General features: G+C 36.8%; 1 protein-coding gene and 1 long non-coding RNA gene across 16 annotated transcripts in view; one reads left to right on the top strand and one right to left on the bottom strand.

Moving 5' to 3' along the window:
* LOC126924812 (spectrin beta chain, non-erythrocytic 5) overlaps positions 1-21759 on the top strand; it is a 57422-nt gene that overhangs the window by 26558 nt on the left and 9105 nt on the right. For 5 of the 6 annotated variants that reach the window (XM_050739691.1, XM_050739690.1, XM_050739688.1 and 2 more), the window contains exons 4-12: positions 14806-15031; positions 15130-15407; positions 15497-17117; positions 17199-18498; positions 18575-19618; positions 19699-19984; positions 20602-20820; positions 20925-21367; positions 21613-21666. In XM_050739691.1, the coding sequence (XP_050595648.1) occupies positions 14806-15031; positions 15130-15407; positions 15497-17117; positions 17199-18498; positions 18575-19618; positions 19699-19984; positions 20602-20820; positions 20925-21367; positions 21613-21666 (5471 nt within the window). The remainder of the gene's footprint in view (positions 1-14805; positions 15032-15129; positions 15408-15496; positions 17118-17198; positions 18499-18574; positions 19619-19698; positions 19985-20601; positions 20821-20924; positions 21368-21612; positions 21667-21759) is intronic. The other variant, XM_050739689.1, reaches the window with a different exon arrangement.
* LOC126924822 (uncharacterized) lies at positions 8811-14577 on the bottom strand. Of its 10 annotated transcripts, none has more exons than XR_007713713.1 (6): positions 14277-14577; positions 12625-14189; positions 10603-11701; positions 10235-10486; positions 9259-10166; positions 8811-9187 (listed from the first exon to the last, which is right to left on the bottom strand). It is a non-coding gene; the product is annotated as an uncharacterized LOC126924822 (long non-coding RNA). The 10 variants fall into 10 exon arrangements; XR_007713714.1 differs by having other exon boundaries at positions 10235-11090; positions 11142-11701; XR_007713709.1 differs by having other exon boundaries at positions 10235-11519; positions 11575-11701.

The raw sequence follows: 21759 nt of genomic DNA, 5'->3' as shown, positions 1-21759 counted from the left end.
TCAGAAAAAATATAGCTGAACAATGTAGAAAAGTCATACTGTGAAAACACATTTTCATTGTATCGTAGAAAGAGAAACAAAGACACGGAATTTGGAAGTTTGAAAGAATGCAAATGATGATAAGGAGGATGTAGAGAACATTATGCTGCGGGATTGCAGGATAGTGTTCCTGGAGCATTCTGTAACTATGTATCCAAGGCTCTGACAAGATAACTGCGTCTAAAACGTGGATGGCTCTCGCTCTAGGGGCTGTTCCCATGACCGAAAGAATCGGAGCCGACAGTAATTAGGGAGGTAGCCTCGGGCCATTCGGAGAAACCGTAGTCCCCTTGCAGCTTGAAATAACCATACGTACAAGGGTAATATTTCTCAATGTCTAATCTCAAGGATAAGGGAGGAGTAACGTAGGTACGGTCTGAGAAAGAGGAGGAATTTTAGGATTTTTAGTGCTAATAACCTTTCTTTTAAAATGGTTGTAAAATATATTGTACAACGCGTCATAGATAGGTTATTTAGGGTGAGTTTACAATGCTGGAATATTGATTTAGTGTATTATTGGAATATTGAGATATTAGAATGTTGGATTCTTTTGATTTTTGGGATACTTGAGGTTCTTTTTTTTTTATTTATTTGCAAGTAGTCTACTATCAATTATCATTGAGAATTATAAGTAAATTATTCTGGCGTGGTACTATAACGTGAATAATAATCGTCGATACACGCATCAGGCCTAATTATATTGCCTTGTTGAAAAACGTAAGCCAATTCTAGACGTTTCTCTTTTAATTAGTCTTTATCTGCAGTTTAGTATTCAGTTAGGAATACAGTAGGAACTTCATTTGTTGGTAACTTTAATTAATGAGCGATTAACAGAACTTTTGTTGGTTGAATTCTCTTATCTAAATGCGAGCTCCTATTATGTAAACGAAAAATAATTGGTAGCGAGGAGAATTGATGAGCTCCTCAAGTTAGGATAAATGGAGCGTTAGTGTAATTTTTGTTTGCACTTCGTCTCATATCTTCTCCAATTAGGAGTTTACTACGAGTATTAGTTAATTATGTATCAATAACGCGCGCGAAATGTGATTTCATTTTGATCGATGTTCAATTGGTTTTTATTGGCTTACTCAAATTACTCGAAGGTGAGTCTGTATCTCGATTGCAACAGGGACCTTTAAATTAGTGAGTTAAGGATCGATTCGAGATTCGAATAGAAGGATCTCGCGACGGATAAACGAAAGGGATCGAAATCGAAGGGTACAATTAAAGACAGAGAGAGGAGGAGATCTCTGAAAGGAGGACAGAACTGGAGGCAGGATCAAAGGAGCGAAACAGGGAGACATGGAGAGAAAGAGAGAAGTAAGGGTCAGCGACCGAGGCGAAACTTGCTAGACCGTGAGTCCCGCAGATGTGAAATGAAACCAGACGGCACATACGTTGCTCGTGTGTTGATCATTTCGCGTTAGACGCTGTTCCGCCACGAAGAACCGCTCTTACGAGCCTGTCCACACCTTCAGCCGACGCTTCTGGCTGCCTGTGAACATTCAATGACACTTCTTTCCTGATGTTTCACTTACAGAACGCGTGATTCAATGATGTCGATCAGGAATAGCGTTTTAACCAGAGATAGATCGAAATGTGATTTTTAGGTTTTGGGATATTCGCGAAACTCAAACCTGAAGCTTTGTGTTTCGGAACTCTTGAAACTGGGAACTCTGAAAATGTCTTATATTAGTTTTTTTTTTTTTTTTAATGAGGAGTATCCATCTTGCCAGGAAGAAAAAATATCTTTTCAGAAAATGAAATTATTTTCTTTCGATATGAATGATTAGGATCGGTGAAATCGGACCAATTTAAATCAGCCTAAAGATTATACAGCAACTGGATTGGATCGGTATTGGTCAAATAAAAATAAATTCATATCGTAATCGTAAGCTATTTAAATAAATTATTATTTTCCTGGCGCCCGAGACTTTCGAATCTAAAAGCAAATAGAACATGGATATTTTATACATTTTTCCACATATCTTTTCTATAAATGCATAAGTATATAAACATCTAATTTTTTGTTAATGCTGATAAATTATGATCTGAAAAATAGTGCAGACTTGATAACCTGCTGCCTCTAAACAATCGTTAATTCATCGAATCAAAATCACAAGTCTAGAAACATATGAATGTATTGTAGAAATCTTGACTGAATCACCCTGTACAATTAAGTTCCTAACCTTACTTCATATTGTAACATAGCCTATTCATAATTTCGCATTAGTTGCGCCATCTTGCAAAAGAACTACCAAGATTCACGCGTGTTACATCATTTAACCAACAAGAAACCGATGAGTGGAGGAATTTATTTATATTTTTCCATGTACGCGTGATTAAAAGCGGACTCGTTGAAAGGACCGAGTAAAAAGTTTCGGTGAAAGTACAGCCAGAGGAACGTGTGACTTGCATTTCTCAGCAATTATCGTGAAAGGAGCAAAGAATCAGAGTGACTTGTCGCAGATTATACAAAGTGTTAAAAAGAGACCATTCATTATTTATGTAGTACATAGGATACACCGTACTGAGTAAGAAAACCTTAGTACATATAGGTCGAAAGCTCAACCATTTCTGATATATAAATATTTCTATATATTAGTATCACGATTGTTTTCGCTACTTATCGAGTTCTCGATATTTACAGAAGCTGTTCCATACGTCCTCCTTCCATCTCCATGCACGCTTGGCATCTTCATCTTACAAAGTCGCGATTTCTCTTAAAAATTCCAGATCTCTGACGAATTATTCAACAAGCATGCTGGATTCGGTTACGTAATTCTTCGGTCACTTATCAGCGAAGAATGCACTTTGCTTTTCAAATAGTTACGTCCATAATAAAAGGTCCAATGGAGGATATTGAGAACGTGGTTCATAAACACTGAGGTAAACGTCGCATGCGGCACGTAGAAGCCAGTAAGTCAATCACGATGCTAACATAAAGAAGTGTATATATCTCGAAAACCGTCGAGCCTTTGACCTGTGTTTACTAACAATCTTTTTGGCTCAGTATGGTGTGTCTTATGTACTGTACAAATGTTGAATGTTTTTTTTTTTTGAATACCTTGTATATTTAACAGCGTAAAAATATCGAATGACCGTATGATAATCTTTGTTTTGAGACCACGATAGACGTAGGAATTCGGTAAACAATTAATTGGAACGATCTGGTGTTATCAGTTATTAGCTGAGTTAATGCCGCGGGAGTAATTGGAACAGGGACATAGTGCGAAGATCAAGAAGATTACTTCTGAATGCGTTAAAATACAGTTAATAAACAGAATATCGGATTTTGCGGCATTGAAAAGAATCGTTCATCAACTTGAATTGCATTTTGTAAAAATCACAATCTGCTGTGACATTATGTTACAAAGGATAATCGGCCCTTATCTTTTTGAGGATTTTTATTCGTTACTCTTCTCTCAAGTTCTCGTTGTCAGATTTAGATAACGCTAAAAATTGAGTGGTTATCTTGGAAATTTGTCCAAATTTCTTTTTCGTTAGTGAGATTAGTAGTTCTATGTATCAAGAGAAATACAACAGCTTATGGTTCGATAAATAAATTCATATTTCGCAAAATTAATAATGAACGCTGACAAGGCGCATGTTCACCATTGTATGCTTCATTATTTTCACCGTAGAGAAATAGTCGTAGAAACAATCAGAATCGTTCGTGGTACCCAAAGACAATATGGTTACCAGGGCAAAATCATTTGTCATATTTCTATAATAATTGTGAATTTTTAAATTACTTCGCTAGTTAATGTTTTCTTGTAGAAATTCAAAATGTAAAGTACATTATTTATGGAATGACATGATACAATGAGTGTGAATATCTTGTCTTTTATTTATAATGATGATTTAAGATTGCGTCAAATGCTAATTTATAGCGGTCTTGAAAGAAAGATTCGTGCTTTTTAAAGATAAATTAGTGATGTCACCGACAATTGTATAATGAAACGCAGGATTTACGTAGGATGCCTGACTTAATGTCGTCGTGAGTCACGATCGATTCTGTGGTGGAACAATTATCATCGGAACTCGTCCTCTTCCGGTATTCTCTTCTATATCCGGTGCACGCTACACTTCTGAAATATTGCACGATTTATTTCCTTTAACAAAGGAAAATGACTTGTATATGTAAGATGTATAACAAAATGTGTTTAAGTGGTTGTTAAAAGTTAAGATGGAGGTTAGGTTGATTAACAGTTCGATAAATTGTGGATGGCTTACGGTTCTTTCGTGTGTACGTATTGCCCTATAAACAATCGATATTAATGGCCGACGAGGTTCATAAATATTCGGTTTTTAAGTTAACCATGATTTTATGCCGGTGACCTCGTATGCATTTCCCAAGTTTCTCTTTTTAGCACCCGTCAGAGAAAGCAGTACAGGACGCTTCAAAATTTTGGCCACACGTGTTCGAATGAAAACTTATATATAAGGTGATACAGATATATAGATACATAGAATTAATCGAAGTGCTTAGATTTTGTATAAATGTTTTGAAATGATCTTGAGATGCTTCCAGTTATATAGGACATTCCAAGTATCATACGTGATGTCATGTATATACATAACACGTACATAGTTAGGTTGGTTTGGTTGCTGTTGGAATTAAGTTTAGGTTAGATTTGGTTAGAGTTATACAATCATGTGTGAAGCGATTTACAAACTGTTTTAGTGTTGCACACTTATAGAAAAGCTTAAAACTGATATATGGTCACAGTGTGGGCAATCATTCCTATGTTTTCTTGAACAATTTTTTATTTTCTAATACAAACATTAGGTAACCGTTTTTCATTCTTTGGATACTTTCACGTTTGAATTTATATAAAAATTTTAAATATCAAAACTACAAGTTCTTATTTATACTCTTGTTAGATAACCTCTGCATTTTGGTTGTCTATATAGGAGTTAAGTCAATTTTAATTTCTATAGAGCGCTTCATGTAGTATATTGTAAATTTAAATGGAATAGTCAAAATTAAAGAGACATTGATATAAATGATCAGGATATACAGACTATCTTGGAAATTAATTAGAAAGTACGTATCTATATCAATAATTGTACAGGGTGTTTCAATTAAATAATACAAAGAACCAATAATACATAATATATGAGGTCAAAAAATATTTATATAAACTGTCACTGTTCTAGAACGACCTGTACAGACTGTACACTCCTATTTCGCCCTCGCTATGGCAGTTTCCCTGTATTTACGATTCTGTCGGAATAGTTGCCTCGTAGAAACGGCCAGTGGGCCATCAACATCGCGAAACGGTCGTAAAACCGAAAGGACGCGGCCCCAACCTCCTTCTAACAGATATCCACTTCTTTGCTGATCTTCGCGGTTGGTTCTCGTTGGCCAGCTGTTCAACGCGTTGTTCGATACTGTTTCATATCCCGTTGCAAATGGAATTACGTTTCTTGCGCGTAATCTCTAAAACACTCGGGCAATTTGAATTTTTTGAACTGTTCTGTAACTTGATAAATTTCAGCTTATTGCAAGGTACATAACGCTAAATGATCTTAAACTATTCTAAAGAGCGTTGTAAATTTTTGTTCAGTTACTATCTTTCCTTTTTATTGCAATTTTATTTCATGCGCGTGAGATTTATTGAAGGAATAGAACATAGATTAGAAAAAGATTTAATATTGTATAGTTTGTGATTTAATGATTATCTGCAAACTAGTGGTTAACGTGAACAGAGTATTGAATTCTTCAAGAAGAAAGAACTTCATCGTCTTAGGTTTGCTATGATAGCATCGTCTGCAGTTGGTTGCATTGCCATTGGCCAGGAACGAAATATTGCGGAATTGCTGGTCAGAGACTGGAACAGCGTTCTTCGGTCGGTTCATCATTACGAAAGCTGATTTATTTGTTTCGTAGTGATGTATTCTCCGGGTATTGTTGAAGGCTTCTCGATCAACCTTGTGCTCTATAACCGTACAAGGTACTTCTGGTTAAAACATCGCATAACATTCATGGTTTGCACCTGTGGTTTGTTATTTTTTTATATTAATTGGAATGTGCAAAAAGTGAAGGACAAAAAGATCACTGTAGATAATTGTTGAGTTAATTGTATAAACGACGTAAAAGGAAGAAATTGTGGAAATTAACTCGGTAATTACTTGTGTACTTAATAACTCATATCTTTATTACTCAGTCAGTTAAGTTACCAGAGATTGATAATTAAATTTGCCATACTAATTATTTAAGAAAGATCAAGCGATAAATTAAATCTTTAAAAAATGAAGCCATTTGCATAAAAATAAGCGGACGATATATATCTATATAATATTTTTATGGCAAAAGTTGCATCTTTACCGCAAAGAAAGGGGAGAAAGAAGTGAGTTAATTATGTTCCTCAGGAGATAAGTTTCACGTTTGATGGGTTGACGACTCGCAGGAATTGCGAATTTTTCGTATTCACGCGCTGCCTCCTGTAATAAAATCCATTTACTGACGCTTCGATGCTGTGATATAAAAGTGACATGGGTCTTACTACATATTCAAGTATTATAGCGGTATGTGTCGTTAAAATTGATAAGGAAGAAACGCCCGTTTCTTGGAACGTATTTTATCAAGCATAATACGAATATCTTTATTTACATGGGATCTCGTATTTTCACGATGATTGGTACGAACGACAACCATTTCTAGGCGAATCTCTATAAATCTTTTTTAACGAAGCACCTCGATCTTCTCTTCTTACTTCTTCAATTCGCCAAATTGTAATTCGTAATTTCTTCAAGATAATTGCTACCACGTAGAAAAAATATAAAAATACTAAATAATATTTTGTCTGAAATCCTCTCCCACAGAAATAGATGAATTATTCGCAAAATTACATGCATAAGAACTCTCTCTACTATCTCTCTATAATCATGAATCCTAACTTCACATTCCAAGAGAAATCAAATAAACTTGCTGAATTAGCTTCATTCGAGCGAAAATAATCATGATCGGGTAACGCTATCGGAGAGTGTAGAGATCAAAGGGGCAAACATGTTTCAAATTCGCTAGTAATTTTCATCCACTAGACTTTTCCCTATCCTCTCTCTTTCCCCCCTTGTTTGAGTCGGGCCATGTAGCGGTTTTTCTACGGCATCGTTTACAACTGGCGATGCGCATTCTTGGCAGGACTGCGGAATGTGGATCGAAGGCACGCGAACGTCAGCTCGCGAAAGGACATTCCTGATCGTGACCGTGCAGTGCACGCGGTGCAACACGAATGATTCTCGATGTTTCGTCATCGTTTAAGGAATCGTACAAGCACCACGGATGAGTTGCTTATCCGCTTTTACCGTTAAACCTGTACCACTGGACGTTCCGCGTAATTCGAGCTCCGGTTGTCGCCATTAGGCTTCCTGGACCATTTTTCCTATCTTCTTCTTTATGTCTTTTTCTACTTCTACTCTAGATATCCTAACATCATTTTACATACTTCTTAGGTCTTCTTTGTAACTTTTGAGTGCTATTGAGAATAGTAAATCCTGATACGTGTATCCTCCTTTAATATTTTACATTACCTTTAAATCTTCTTCGCAACTTTTTAATGTCGCATGAGAATTTGGAATTCAACTAGTTATAGTGTTTTTAGAATGGATGTAATTATTTACATACATCTTTTGTCATACTGTAAATTTAGAATCACAATTACTTCAATGTGGCTAAATGTTTCTATAAGTTGCTATATGTAGGAAATGTTTTGGAATACGCAGCAACAAAAGAAGAGAACAGATGGTTGTTTGTTGTTTGCTTCGGTGGAGTCGAGGCCTCGAATTATCATCGCTGTTCAATATCTTCGATAACAAGTTGCTCTGAGATTTCGTTGCATTTTATTGTGACACGAATGATTAATGTATCCAAAACCACGCTATGAAGAGTGCCATTAGCAAGCCATCGTAATCAAGTCCATAATCTTACATTGTGATCTAGTAGTCACAATAGATTTGTGATCATCTTGATTAAAGTCAGATTATAATACAACGCTTTCAAAGCATGTTGGGATCACTTCCGTCAAAGTCAACACGCGAACAAGCATACACAATGAGATTCCAATTTGTTTCTTCATAAGCAGTCAGTGATTCTTGCTGCCCCGATCTACCTACTACTCTTTTCATCAGACACGAGCTTCTTACAAAAGCGGTAATCGATTTTCATCTTGACTTGCACGACTTATACGTAGACCACCCAGCTGTAAATTATTGAATAACGATCGTATCGCCGGTTACGGTGCACGTTTTTGCACGCTATATTGTAGCGGTCACATTTTAGCCAGTAAACGTCGGACGAAACGAACGAGTTCACAGGCGGGTTGTAGCACGGTGTCGGTCGATGCAGGGAACGTAGGAGTTGCATTCCACGTTAAATGCATTAAGAATGCCTAGTACCATTCCATTGGCTTCGCACAGTCTGCGTACCCTGTTGTTTACTGTAATATGTTTATCACACTGGTATTAATTTCGTTTCTTTGCTTTGTATCGTTTTAGGAAATTCAGACGAAAATAACGTTGTTCATTAATTTTTACATGGAGACTTCTTTTTAGTAACCGACGTTAATGTACTACGGTTAACGAAATTAAAAAATATGAGATCAATGGAATATACATACGTGTATTACACCGTATGTTTTCAGGAAAATGAAGTGTAAATAACACAGTTTATTAATTCCAAAGATCTAGGATAGTCCCTGATAATAGACCGATAACTAATTTAAATGTACCGCAGTTAAGAAGATTTAAAGAAATATTAAAGGTGGTGTATTTACTATAATTTATTCTTTTTACTATTTTCTCCATAATCCTTGTACGTAATTATAGCTTCAGCCTGTGATTCAACATCCTCTCTCACACATTCCATAACTAGTCTCACTTGCCTCTGCAAGCATAGTTACCTATATATGAATTTAATCGCACATTATCATAACGTGATCCGTATATGAATAAACTCGTCTTTTTATAAAACAACCGAGGATACAGCGTTCCTCAGACGTTCAGCGTAAAGCCCGTCTGATAACGGTGTGGGCAATTAAGCGAAATGAATGAACGGATAATCGGATGAGTATTACGAGACGCATGATGCATTTAAGGACGTCGACTTTACGTATATCCGTGCAGGATGGCCGAGGCAACCTGTCTAACAAGAAAATGATGCGTAAAGTTGCTGCAAAGTAATGCTGATGGAATTAATCGATCAATGCTCGTTACCTGGTCAACGGAACTAGTTCATCGTGTAAGATTCGATAGTTTATGGGAGACGTTAAATGCACACGATATCGATCTTGAGCATGAATTTATTGACTTGGGATAAACGCACTCCGTGGAGGCGTTTATGTCCTTTTAAATGACGTTGTGTCAGCTGTATACGCCGATGAAAAAATTTCAGTGCGAATAGAATCGAGTTTAACACGAATTGTAATAAATATTCTCCTATTTGCAAGTTGAATATTTGTAATTATGTGTATATAATCTTTTTTAATGATATGGCTGACAATCTTGTGAATCTTTATTGGCTCGGTAAGTGTTCCGCAGTCTGTGAAACAACACGGTTGTCACACAACGAAGTCGTGAAGCTTCTGACATGCCGCGCACCAAGAAGAGAAAGACATTGCTCGAAGGGGGGATCATATCGTCTCGCTATATTGTGGCAGTGATTCTAAACACGATCGCAGCGAAGAAGATCGTTGCTTTGTTGCGAATATCCGTGTACTGCCTCTGGGTTCATATTCTTAATGTTCTATTCTTGCTCCCTTTTGTCGTAGGTTAATGTTTCATACATCTAAATCTTCCTCGAGAACACCGCATCGAAATTCTTCAAGTGGTCCTCGAAATTAGCCCTGAACATACAGGCGCTTACCGGGAACTCTATTTTATGCTGTGTATAGATTAATAAATGCATCTGTTCGGATCAAATGAAATAATTATATAGACTATTGAAGTTGGTAATGCGTATGTTCTTCGTCATTTGGTTAGAAGATGGCACCAAAAATTCTTAGCTTCAGTGTGATGCAAATTGCTTGTGTTATCTCAGAATATGTAGCTACTTAGTGAGGCAGATTCGTGGTACATTCCCTAATGACTAGTGACTCTATTTTCTTCTTATACAGAAACCTGACCTAAAACATAGATATTGTACAATATGTCTAAATTAGACATTACAATTTCATCTTATTACAAAGCATACTTTTCTAACGCAACACGATCGAGTCCTTTGTTAAAAAATTGTTTCCATCGAACGCTTCCCTTCGATCTTTCTCGATTCGATCGAACTCGGCAAAGAATAAAAGAATCAGACAAAAAGGAACAAGGAGAAGAAGAAGAACTCGAAGGAGAAGAAGAATGAAAACAGAAAGAAGGCAAGAAAAAAAAACAAGAACATTAGCCGTTTCGCTGGTCGACAGAGTGGTGCTCGAGCCTCGAGCTGACGTGCCATGGCCTACAACAAAAAGCAATCGGCCGATAGGACGAGTACCGGTTATTTAACGCCGTCGTCTTTATGCCTGCTTATTGGCCGGCTGTCTCGTTGCACGAGTTTTAACTGTGCAACCCCACCTTTTCGCTGGATGTAACAGTACCGTATAAGACCGTATTCTCAGTCTTACTATGCAGTCCGAGGCTCATTCATTATTCATACACCATACGCTGATACTCTGGGCGCTTATAACGTGATCGTATGCAATTTGGCTGGTTGGAAATTCGACAGTCAATGTGTGTAGCTGGGTTAACGGACGTGTCGATGAAATTGTAGCGAAATACAGGCACGAAGATAATAGTCGTCCAAAAATCATGCTGTGCGTTTGGATGTTGGCTCCTTCAATTTGTTGTCGTGTTTGCCCAGTTATTAGGTACGAATTGCGGCTAGTGATGACATGGAAACACTTCGATTTGCTTCGAATTTGTATTGTGTATGAGGCGACAAATTCGAATCGCTTCGAACATGATTCGAAGTTTAAAGTTCTTTTTTAAATCTTGATAAGTTTGAGACTTTAAAGTCTCGAAAGTCTTGATCGTTTTGAAGCTGTTAGTTTCAGTTTTGCAAGCTACAACAAATGTTTATAAAACGCCTGGAAAGATCAGATTATCATACATACATTTATTTCACAAGATGATCGAGATTTGTAATACGATCAAGGCTTTTAAAATGGTCATAATTTTCAACACTTCCTAGACGATCGAGGTTTCCATGATGATCAAGACTTCTAAGACTGCCAAGACTTTAAAGATTCAAGACCTTCTACATGATCAAGAGTTTCAAGCTTCGAATCATGTTTGAAGCGATTTGAATATACAGATGCGATACGATTTGAAGTGTTTCAGATCCCATCACTAGCTGTGGCACGCTCGAGGAGTGGTTGAAATGCGTTAAGTGAAATGATCTGTATCTCGAGCAAGGGTAACTGTATCCTAACGTCGTGACGTGAAACGGTGGCTGGAGTTGGTCATGTTTAACGTAGAAAAATGTAGAAGGCCTGAAAGCAGAGCATTATTTGAAAATGAATTATTAATAACTTCTAAGTTAGTTACTTTTAAAAGAGAGAGTCGCAGCTATCTTGATTTCTTAAGAACTCAAACCTCTAGATTTAGCCTTCCTCCTCTTCAGTTTGCCACAAATCTGTGATAAATAATTATCATGCGAGTTTTGATCGTAGATCTAAAAGAAAATAAACAAAATTACAAAATTGTTGTGTTGTTACGTTGTGCGCTTCACGTGACGGAATCGTAACCATGACTGATAATGGTACATCATCTACAATAGTTACTCTTCTATCTAACTGATCTATCCTGTAGAACATTCGCACTAGTTTGTAGCGGCGAGGTTCTCATAATATATTAGATGGCAAAATTGATAAAAGGTACAACGAAGTGGTTAACGTATACTCTGGTAGGTATTATGCAAATATTCTTGAATCTGTTATTATCGAGTGATCGCGTCGATCGTTACATATACGAAGCGAGCGTCACGACTACAAATTACGCGACAGGAAGCAGCGTATTTGCTCTGCCGTGTAATGCGCATCGTTCAAACATTTGTTTACTCATCGTAAGCTAATCGTTTCACCGGTGAACGCGCGATGATTGATTCTAACGTGTGGTTAACATCGATCTACGAGGCGCTTCGAGGTGGAAGCTTGTCTGCCACATTGTTAATTAAATGGAACGTAATGGTTCGGTGCTCGCGCTTAGAGAAATAGATAACTTCCGTATGTAAATGAGAGTGGTCACGAAGGTAAATCGTCTTCTGGTACCATTTAGCTCTTTTACTTAATATCCCCTTTAAAGACCTTCGCATTAGCAAAGACAGTGATGATATTTTATCCTTTATTTCATTATTTTTCATCCTTTTCTTTGAAATGAAATGGAACGGGAAATATGGAAATAATCATAGTAAATATTAATAATACCATAAACAGTATAAAGTATAAGTACTAAAAAGTATTGCCAGCTTGTTGAGACAATCTGCAATGATATCATCAGTATGTCATCAACAGCGACACTCATTTCTATATTTATATAAACAGTAATTCACTACGACGAATCATCAAAACCATAAATTTAATCACTCAAAATCTGTACCTTTGTCCTAGTTCCTCCCATTTATGGTATTTTTCATACCATTTTGCTAACTATATAGGATGGTCACTCTGCTTCAGGTATTGTATTCATAGTACAAATGGAGTCATCGATTTTCTCAGAAACAAAACCAGCGTAATTGTGTTATTCTTGATTTTCCTCTTATTCTAAGTCATAGAATCTCTCTACCCATGAATCACGGATCACCTTCTATATAGTTGTGAAAACAGTAGAATATGATTATTTTTGTCCTAAACTCTCAAGGTACGAAGGTGCGACTTTATCGTATTTTATTGAAAAAAGTTTTCAAACGATTATAACAAGTTATACTCGTTCTCTACAACCCGGAATTCAACAGCGCAGTAGCGAATTTTCCAATATTTAATAAAATATTTAATAACTGCTTATGCAGTTATGGAACGTAGGTAAATTACCGACCGATCTATAAGTGAACGACCCAATTCACCGACAAGTACGATTTGGTGCACATTTGTGCAATTTGATTTTATCGCTAACTGTTATATCGCAGTGGGACCAGGTTGCATCTTCAGGATGCACTCTATTTTTATACCGACCCGTGTTTACCTACCATCGATGCCTTTTCCCCCGTCCACGTAAATTCTTAATGTCCCACATGTTTTGGATTCCATAAGTCGACCAGAAAGAAACGATTTTCATTTCCCAACGGCCTTGATAGACCGGGTACAAGTGATCGGACGGCATTCCAGCAATCGCGAGAACGTCGCGCTTCGGGCGCACACCGCGATTAAGTATAATAACGTAGTCGAGTTGTTTGTTGGCCCACGAGCGTTTCTTCGGGATCGTCGTTCATAACGTTCCATCGAACGTGTCGGAGGAATCAATGAAGTCATAAGTCGATGTTGAAACACCGCTACAACTTCATTCTACAAGATCAACCTGGTTGCACAATATATTTGTTATGCACTTGTATGATTACAACTCAAATAAACGAACGTTGTATACCGTGCACTATCTACGTGATTATTAAACCTATAAAATAAATTAGAAATTATACTATAAAATAAATTACACCATTTTATAATGGCTATCTACCTATCTTATAATAACGATCAGTAAACCGCGGATGTTTACGCAAATCCATATTGTTCTGAATGCAACTGAAATCCTATATATGTTTATAATTGGACTGCGAATGCTTGTGCAAATTTATATTTTTATCAGCATAAGTAGGAAAAGGAAACCTATGTAGAAATTCGTTTCACATGCTAAATATTATAACAAGTGCTATGTTTTTAATATAATTATATGTCAAATATAATTATATCTATAACCTGATATAACGAGATCGATTTTCAATGTTAGATAGCTAGACAAGTTTGTCTAGGTTAGGTTATTAGCATCCATGACACTTTTGTCGATATTATCGTTGTGCTCTACACTCCAATAAGCCTGCGGATACTTCAATCTGCAAAAATAACGGCACGTAGATTAAACATTCTTCCATGTTTATCTTACCAGGAAAGTGGCGCATATGTCACTCGATTTCCTCGTTAGCTTTCAGGAGAAATATTCTTCAACTGTCAAAGCTAAAAGTGACAGTGATTATTCAATTTAACGTCTATTCATGTCTACTTTCGAACGTTTATGACAACCAGAAGTGGATGACCCAGTACCTTGTATATCTGGCTTCTTTATTTTCAATAAGTGCATTATCACAATGTGCTGTACCCAAGGCCGTCTAGCAGTTGTTACTTTTCACATGACGCAATGCGAATGCATGCCCGTTTTATCATAGCAAGATGCTCGTGCACAGGCGTCTATTAAGACCCACTGTTTACGCAATACGCACGATGCCAATAGCCAGCGTGCATTCCGCTCTTTTACTTACTCGTGCACGCGCGCGCAAGAGTACACATAGATTTATGCATACGTGCACATTGGAATGCGAATTATCATTGTGCTAGCAGTCCACCGATCCCTCCTCATAAATTCTCTATGAGTATATTATACGTTTGCATTCACCTGAACAAAGAATTAGAAGCTTTAATAAATTTTAGGAAAGGGGAAGCTGAAATAAAATTATAGAAAGGATCGTAGGTATGATTATTAGATTATGCATATTTAGCTCTTGTATTAGATTTAATTTTGATGGACTATTATTATTATTGTTTATAATATTAATTAACTTCTTGTGGTTTATAGGTTCGTCTGGAGAGTATAGGAGCAGAAGATATAGTGGATGGAAATCCAAGGTTGATACTGGGTTTAATCTGGACTATTATCTTGAGATTCCAAATTCAAGAAATTGAGATTGACGTAGACGAAGAAAATGACAGTAGTGAAAAGAAATCGGCCAAAGATGCTCTACTACTCTGGTGTCAGAGGAAGACTAATGGATATCCTGGTGTTAATATTCAAGATTTCACTGGTAAATGCAGTAGTTTCAATTATTTTGCATTCTGTATTAATTATGAAATTAACTTACAATTTGTATATATGTATACATAAATGTATGGTTGATTATAGGTTCATGGAGAAGCGGTCTTGGTTTCAATGCCCTTATCCATGCTCATAGACCAGACCTAGTTGATTGGTCAGAATTACAGCAAAATAAAAATATCGACAATCTTAATTATGCCTTCGATGTGGCCAACTCGGAACTTGGAATTCCGCGATTGTTGGACGCGGAGGATGTTGACACTGCTCGGCCTGATGAAAAATCCATTATCACGTACGTTGCTTCTTACTATCACACCTTTGCCAGGATGAAAAATGAGATCAAGAGCGGCAAAAGAATCGCGAATGTAAGTGAATTTTTATATTATACATCTTTTTTTAAAGTTCATTGATTTAATTATTAAATAATCTTAAAAATCAATATTATTCTCCTTAGATTGTGGGACAAATGATGGACGCTGACAAAATGAAGATTCACTATGAAAAGCTTACAACAGACTTGTTGGAATGGATCAAGATGAAGATAGAAGTATTAGAAAACAGAAACTTCCCCAATTCCTTGGAAGGCATTCAGAAAGAATTGTTAGCTTTCAAGCAATACAGAACAGTAGAGAAACCACCAAAGTACAAGGAACGATCTGAAATAGAAGTTTTGTATTTTCACATTAATACCCAATTGAAATCCTTGAACCAGCCTGCTTTTACGCCTCAAGAAGGTCAATTAATACATGATATTGAAAGAAATTGGGTGGAGCTAGAACGAGCTGAGCATCGCCGAGAAGTCGCGCTTAGGACTGAACTCCTTAGACAAGAAAGACTAGAGCAATTAAATTACAAATTTGAAAGGAAAAGCGTTCTAAGGGAAGGTTACTTGAAAGAAATGATTCAAGTTTTGACCGATCCACGATATGGTAGCAATTTGGCCCAAGTAGACGCCACAGTGAAGAAACACGAAGCTATTAGTGCAGATATTTTAGCTCGCGAAGAACGCTTTCATGATTTGACTAATATGTCAGAGGAACTAGTGAGAGAAAATTACCATGGGTTAGAAAGAGTGCAAGTCAGGGAACAGGAAGTCCTCCAGAGATGGAAGGAGCTTTTAGCACTCCTAGATCATCACAAATCTAATCTAGTTGCCCTGAGTTCTCTCATGAGTCTCATGCGAGAGATTGATACAACTTTGGCCTCCATACAAGAGCTGCAACTGAACTTCCAAAGTACAGATGTTGGTCCACATCTTTTAGGAGTCGAAAATTTATTACAGAAGCATAGCTTACAAGAGTTGCAAGTAACTGCTCTTGGAGAGACTCAGAGAAGACTTGGTAGGCAAGCAGCTCAGCATTTGGCACAACCTCAGAGCAAGGAGGTGCCTTTATTACAACAAAAGTTAGAGATGTTGAACCGAGCTTATGATGATCTAGTAGAATACAGTAAGGAACGCAAGGCTCGTTTGGAAGACGCCAGGAATTTCTTCCACTTCCTCCAAGATCATGAGGATGAGGAATCCTGGTTGATTGAAAAGCAACGTATTTGCAAAGCTGGAATATCAGCCAAGGATTTGCGTGCTGTAATTTCATTGCAACAGAAGCATAAAGCCCTTCAGGATGAAATGAAAGTACGAAGACCTAAGTCTGAACAATTATGTGATGCTGGACGGAAACTGATAGTTGACAGTCATCCTTCAGCTTTGGAAATTCAAAATCGCATTGATTCGTTGCAAGAGCATTGGAAGGTCTTAGAAGAGTTAGCTGCCCTGAGGAAGAAACAGTTAGATGATGCAGCGGAAGCTTTTCAATTTTATGCGGATGCAAATGAGGCGGATTCCTGGATGAATGAGAAGATGGCCCTTGTGGCCTCTGAAGATTATGGCGTTGACGAACCTAGCGCTCAAGCGCTTCTACAAAGACACAAGGATTTGGAAGGAGAACTGAATGCATACAAAGGTGATGTACAATCACTAAACATGCAGGCTGAAAAGCTTGTCAAGTCTGGAATTTCTACTCTTGAATTATCCGCTGACCCAGAACCCGTTGCAGAATTGGAACAAGAAGAATGGAGTAAGTTTTGGTTTTTAGTAAAAATTCCTTTAATACTTCTTCCATGAAATGGATTTCAAAAATGTTTCTTTCTTTCTTTAGGTAAAGAAATTAGACTAGTTCCTCAAGATGAATGGGTGGACGAAGTTGTAGAAAGACTAGAACCTAGAACGGTTTTTGAAGATAGATTGGTACCCCAAGTAAAGAGTTTGTATCCATTCAGTGGCCAAGGAATGCAAATGATAAAGGGTGAAGTAATGTTTTTATTAAATAAAACAAATCCTGACTGGTGGAGCGTACGAAAAGCAGATGGCACCGATGGATTCGTACCAGCGAATTATGTACGTGAACTGGAACCTAAAGTGATACAAGTTCAGGTTAGAAGACCAGAGAAGGTCAGAGTTACACAGAGAGTGAAGAAAACGAAAATGGTTAAGCAGTTAGTTCCAGTCAGAAGAGTGAAGTCCATAAAGTCAACGGTGAAACCAATTAAAAGGAAGACTGCATCTGATGGAGATAGTGTGGAGAAACGACTGAAGAAGATCAATGATACCTATAGCGAACTTCAAGAATTGGCATTGAAACGACATGCTTTGTTAGAGGATGCTATAAGACTTTATGGTTTTTATCGCGAATGTGATGACTTTGAGAAGTGGATCAAGGATAAAGAAAAGATGTTGAGAGCTGATGACACACGAGATAATGTTGAAACTGCTAGAAGAAAGTACGAAAAGTTCCTAACAGATCTTTCAGCATCAGGCAAACGAGTAGAAGCTATAGATGCTGCAGTCGATGAGTTCGTTAGACAAGGACATAGTCAGTTGGATAAAGTCAAGGCTAGGCAGAGGCATATCCATCAACTTTGGGATCATTTGAACAGGTTAAAGGCGCAGAAAGAAAAGAGTCTAGAAGGAGCTTCCAGTGTGGAATTATTTAATAGGACTTGTGACGAAGCTCATGATTGGATGTTAGAAAAAATTACTCAATTGGACACTGCAGAACTTGGACCAGACCTGAAGACAGTCCAGGCTCTACAAAGAAGACATCAACACTTGGAGAGGGAGTTGGCACCAGTCGAAGAAAAAGTACGAAAAGTGAACTTATTAGCAAATAGCGTGAAGAGCTCTTATCCACATGAATTGAACAATGTGAATGCCAGACAAAATGAAATCAAAGAACTCTGGAATCAAGTTCAAACAAAGGCTAAGGAACGCAGATCCAGATTGGAAGATGCAGTAGGTCAACAGATTTTCATGAACAGCTCAAAGAATTTAATTAATTGGGCTGCCGATATGCAAGAGACAATGAAGGTTGAAGAACCTGTTAGGGATGTTGCTACAGCTGAACAACTTAGGAAACATCACATGGAACTTGGAGAAGACATACGAACCCGAGAAGACGAGTAAGTATTTAAATATTTCGTATGGATTTCTTTAATTAATTGAAACAATGATATAAATAATTTTTTATTTGTTCAGATTTCGGGAGGTTGAAGAACTTGGAAACCAATTACTACATCGTAATCCAGCCCTGTTGGATGTCAGTGAACGTTTAGATAAATTGCATGGCTTATATCAGGCTGTAACATCAGATTGGATAGTAAAAGAAGCCTGGCTGCAGCAGTGCTTAGAGCTACAGCAGTTTAATCGCGAAGCTGATCAGATCGAAGCTACTACTAGTTCTCATGAAGCGTTCTTAGAATTTACTGACTTAGGGGAATCCCTCGATGACGTTGAAGCCTTATTGAAGCAGCATGAAAAGTTTGAAAACACTCTCCACGCTCAGGATGATAGATTGAAAGCGTTTAGTGATACTGCAGACAAATTGATCGCTCAAAATCATTATGAAAAAGACTATATTAATGACAGAAGAAATCAAGTCTTAGCTCGAAGAAATCAAGTCAAGGACGCTGCTCAGCGTCGTCATGCAGCCTTAAAGGCCTCAGAGCACTATCAACAATTTTCTGCAGAAGTAGATGACCTACGAGACTGGTTGGGTGATAAAATGAAGACAGCATCTGATGAAAGTTATAGAGATTTAAATAATCTTGAACGAAAGCTTCAAAAGCACGAAGCGTTTGAAAGAGAATTAAGAGCTAATGAGGGACAATTAAGAGCGGTGAACAAAGCTGGGAAAGCTTTGATATCTGAAGAGAACTATAGATCAGATGATGTAGGAAAAACACTAAAAGAATTAAATGATCAATGGGAACAATTGGTGGCCTTATCTTTGGAAAAAGGTCGCAGGTTGAGGCAAGCTGCTTCTCAACATGGTTACAATAGAACGATGGAAGATGCCAGGTTGAAACTGGAAGAAATAGAGAATTCTTTGCAAAGTAAACAAGTGGGAATGGATCTTAGGAGCTGTAAGGAGCTGTTGAAGAAACAGCAAACACTTGAGAGCGATATGTGCCAATGGGAACAGAAAGTGGATGACCTAGTTGCCATGGGCGAAGAGATGGCTCATGAAGGTCACTTTGATGCTGCGAATATATTGAAAACCAGTCAGGCCACGCAAAAAAAGTGCGTAAATACTCTATATAACATAAAAGTAATGATAAAAATTATTAAATACTTAAAATTTAATTTTTATTGTTTGATAGGTTTCATAGCTTGAAAGTACCAGCCAAGAGAAGACGAGACGCGTTAGAAGAAAGCTTACGATTTCACAAGTTTGGCTTTGAACTGGATGCTGAATTACAATGGATAAAAGATCATCTTCCTCAGGCATCCTCGACGACACTGGGACAAAATCTGCATCAAGCTCAGACATTGCATAAGAAACACAAGAAACTAGAAGCAGAAATTGCTGGCCATCAACCAATGATAGACAAAACTGCCGCTTCTGGACAGGCTTTGATCGATCAGGCACATCCAGAAAAAAAGAAGGTAATAATATATTTAGTAAAAATATTGTTTGAAAGGTTTCTAGGGAAAACCAGATGCGTATATTTTCCCTGTTATTGTTCTTTGATAGATACTTGATTAATTTGAAATAAAAGTTTATAATTTTTGTACAGTTGGGACTGTTACAAGAATATTGGGTCTGCAGAGGTAAGGTCGGCACAGATGCATGGATATCATTGTTTTGTTTGAAAAGTAACAATATTGTTTGAAAAGTAACAATATCATTTGATAAATAGCTGTAAAAATAAAAAAATTAATTTAATTAATCAAGATTTTTAAAAAAAATTTCCGGTGAAAAAAGCTAAAAATTTTAGATGTATTCGTAAATAAGAAACAGGGAAGTTTTTATTGCATGCATGTGCTTGTCTTACGTGATTTATTTTAACGTTGAGATATATTTTGTTACACAACATATTATTTTTTATTACATTGTGCTTTAAGCTATTTTATATTTTTAAATATTAACAAAATTTTGTTTTATTTAGTTTTATATGTTGATAAGAAAGTTATGTGTAAAATATGTTTCCTGATCTATATTTTTATGTTATTGCTTATACAATCATGTTAAAATTATACTAAAATATTTAATTCCTTTATAGATACGAGAATTATGCGATGTGCTTGATGAGGCATGGAAAGACCTGCAAGAGAAGGCCGGAGAACGAAGCAAAGCTCTAGATTTATCTTTAAAAGCACAGGAATTCTTCTTCGAAGCAGGGGAAGTTGAAAGTTGGTTGAATGAAAAGAACGATGTTCTCAGTTCAACTGATTATGGCAGAGATCGTGATGCCGCTACAAAATTATTAACAAAACACAAGGTTGACCTCCACGTCTTTAATTTATAAAAAAATAATATTTATAAAATATAATTTATTAATATGAGAAAATTCTATTTTTTATACAATGTTATATAATTTTTCAGGCGGTTGAGCTAGAATTAGACACTTACAATGGCATTGTAACAGAGATGGGACACACTGCAACTACTATGATCAATGCGAAACATCCTGACAGCAAAGCAATAGCAAATAAACAACAAGCAATCGCACAACAAATGCGAGCATTACAGAGATTGGCTACAGTAAGACAACAACGCTTGATGGAGAGCATGTATCGACATGAATATTTCCTAGAAAGCAGAGAATTAGAACAGTGGATCAAGGAACAGGAACAGGCAGCAGCTTCTGAAGACTATGGTCAAGACTATGAACATTTACTAATACTGCAAGCCAAATTCAACGACTTTAAACACAGGATAGAGGCTGGTTCTGAAAGATTTAACCAATGTGAAGAATTAGCTAGAAAGTTAATCGCTAATGAAAGTCCTTATATTCAAGATATCGAGAAACGACAAGAACAATTAGGGTAAGATTTGACCTTGTAATTACAATGATGTATATAATGTGGACTTAGAATTTTGGTGTAAGTTACATGGAATCCTTTATTTCGCTAAATGCATGTTTACTCTTTCGAATTTAATAATGCACTATTTCTGGTAATGTATAGTTAATATAGTTTTTAATATGATTGCAAAAGGGTAATATAGAATAAAGGATATGATTATATCGGTGTTGGGTTACTAACTGTTTTTGTACATATATTTAATGCAGACAAGACGATGATGACCCTGTAACGCAAGTGCAGAGACAGCATGTTCTTATGATGTAAGTTGGTGGATTTTGTAGCATAAAGTGTAAATATTATAGCATGTTTTGTAGTCTTTATGAAAGGAGATTAAACAGTAAAAGTCACCTGAA

Source organism: Bombus affinis, chromosome 15, assembly GCF_024516045.1.
Source record: "Bombus affinis isolate iyBomAffi1 chromosome 15, iyBomAffi1.2, whole genome shotgun sequence".
NCBI lineage: Eukaryota > Metazoa > Arthropoda > Insecta > Hymenoptera > Apidae > Bombus > Bombus affinis.
Note: the sequence above shows the minus strand (reverse complement) of the source record. Positions and strands in the feature narration are given on the sequence as shown.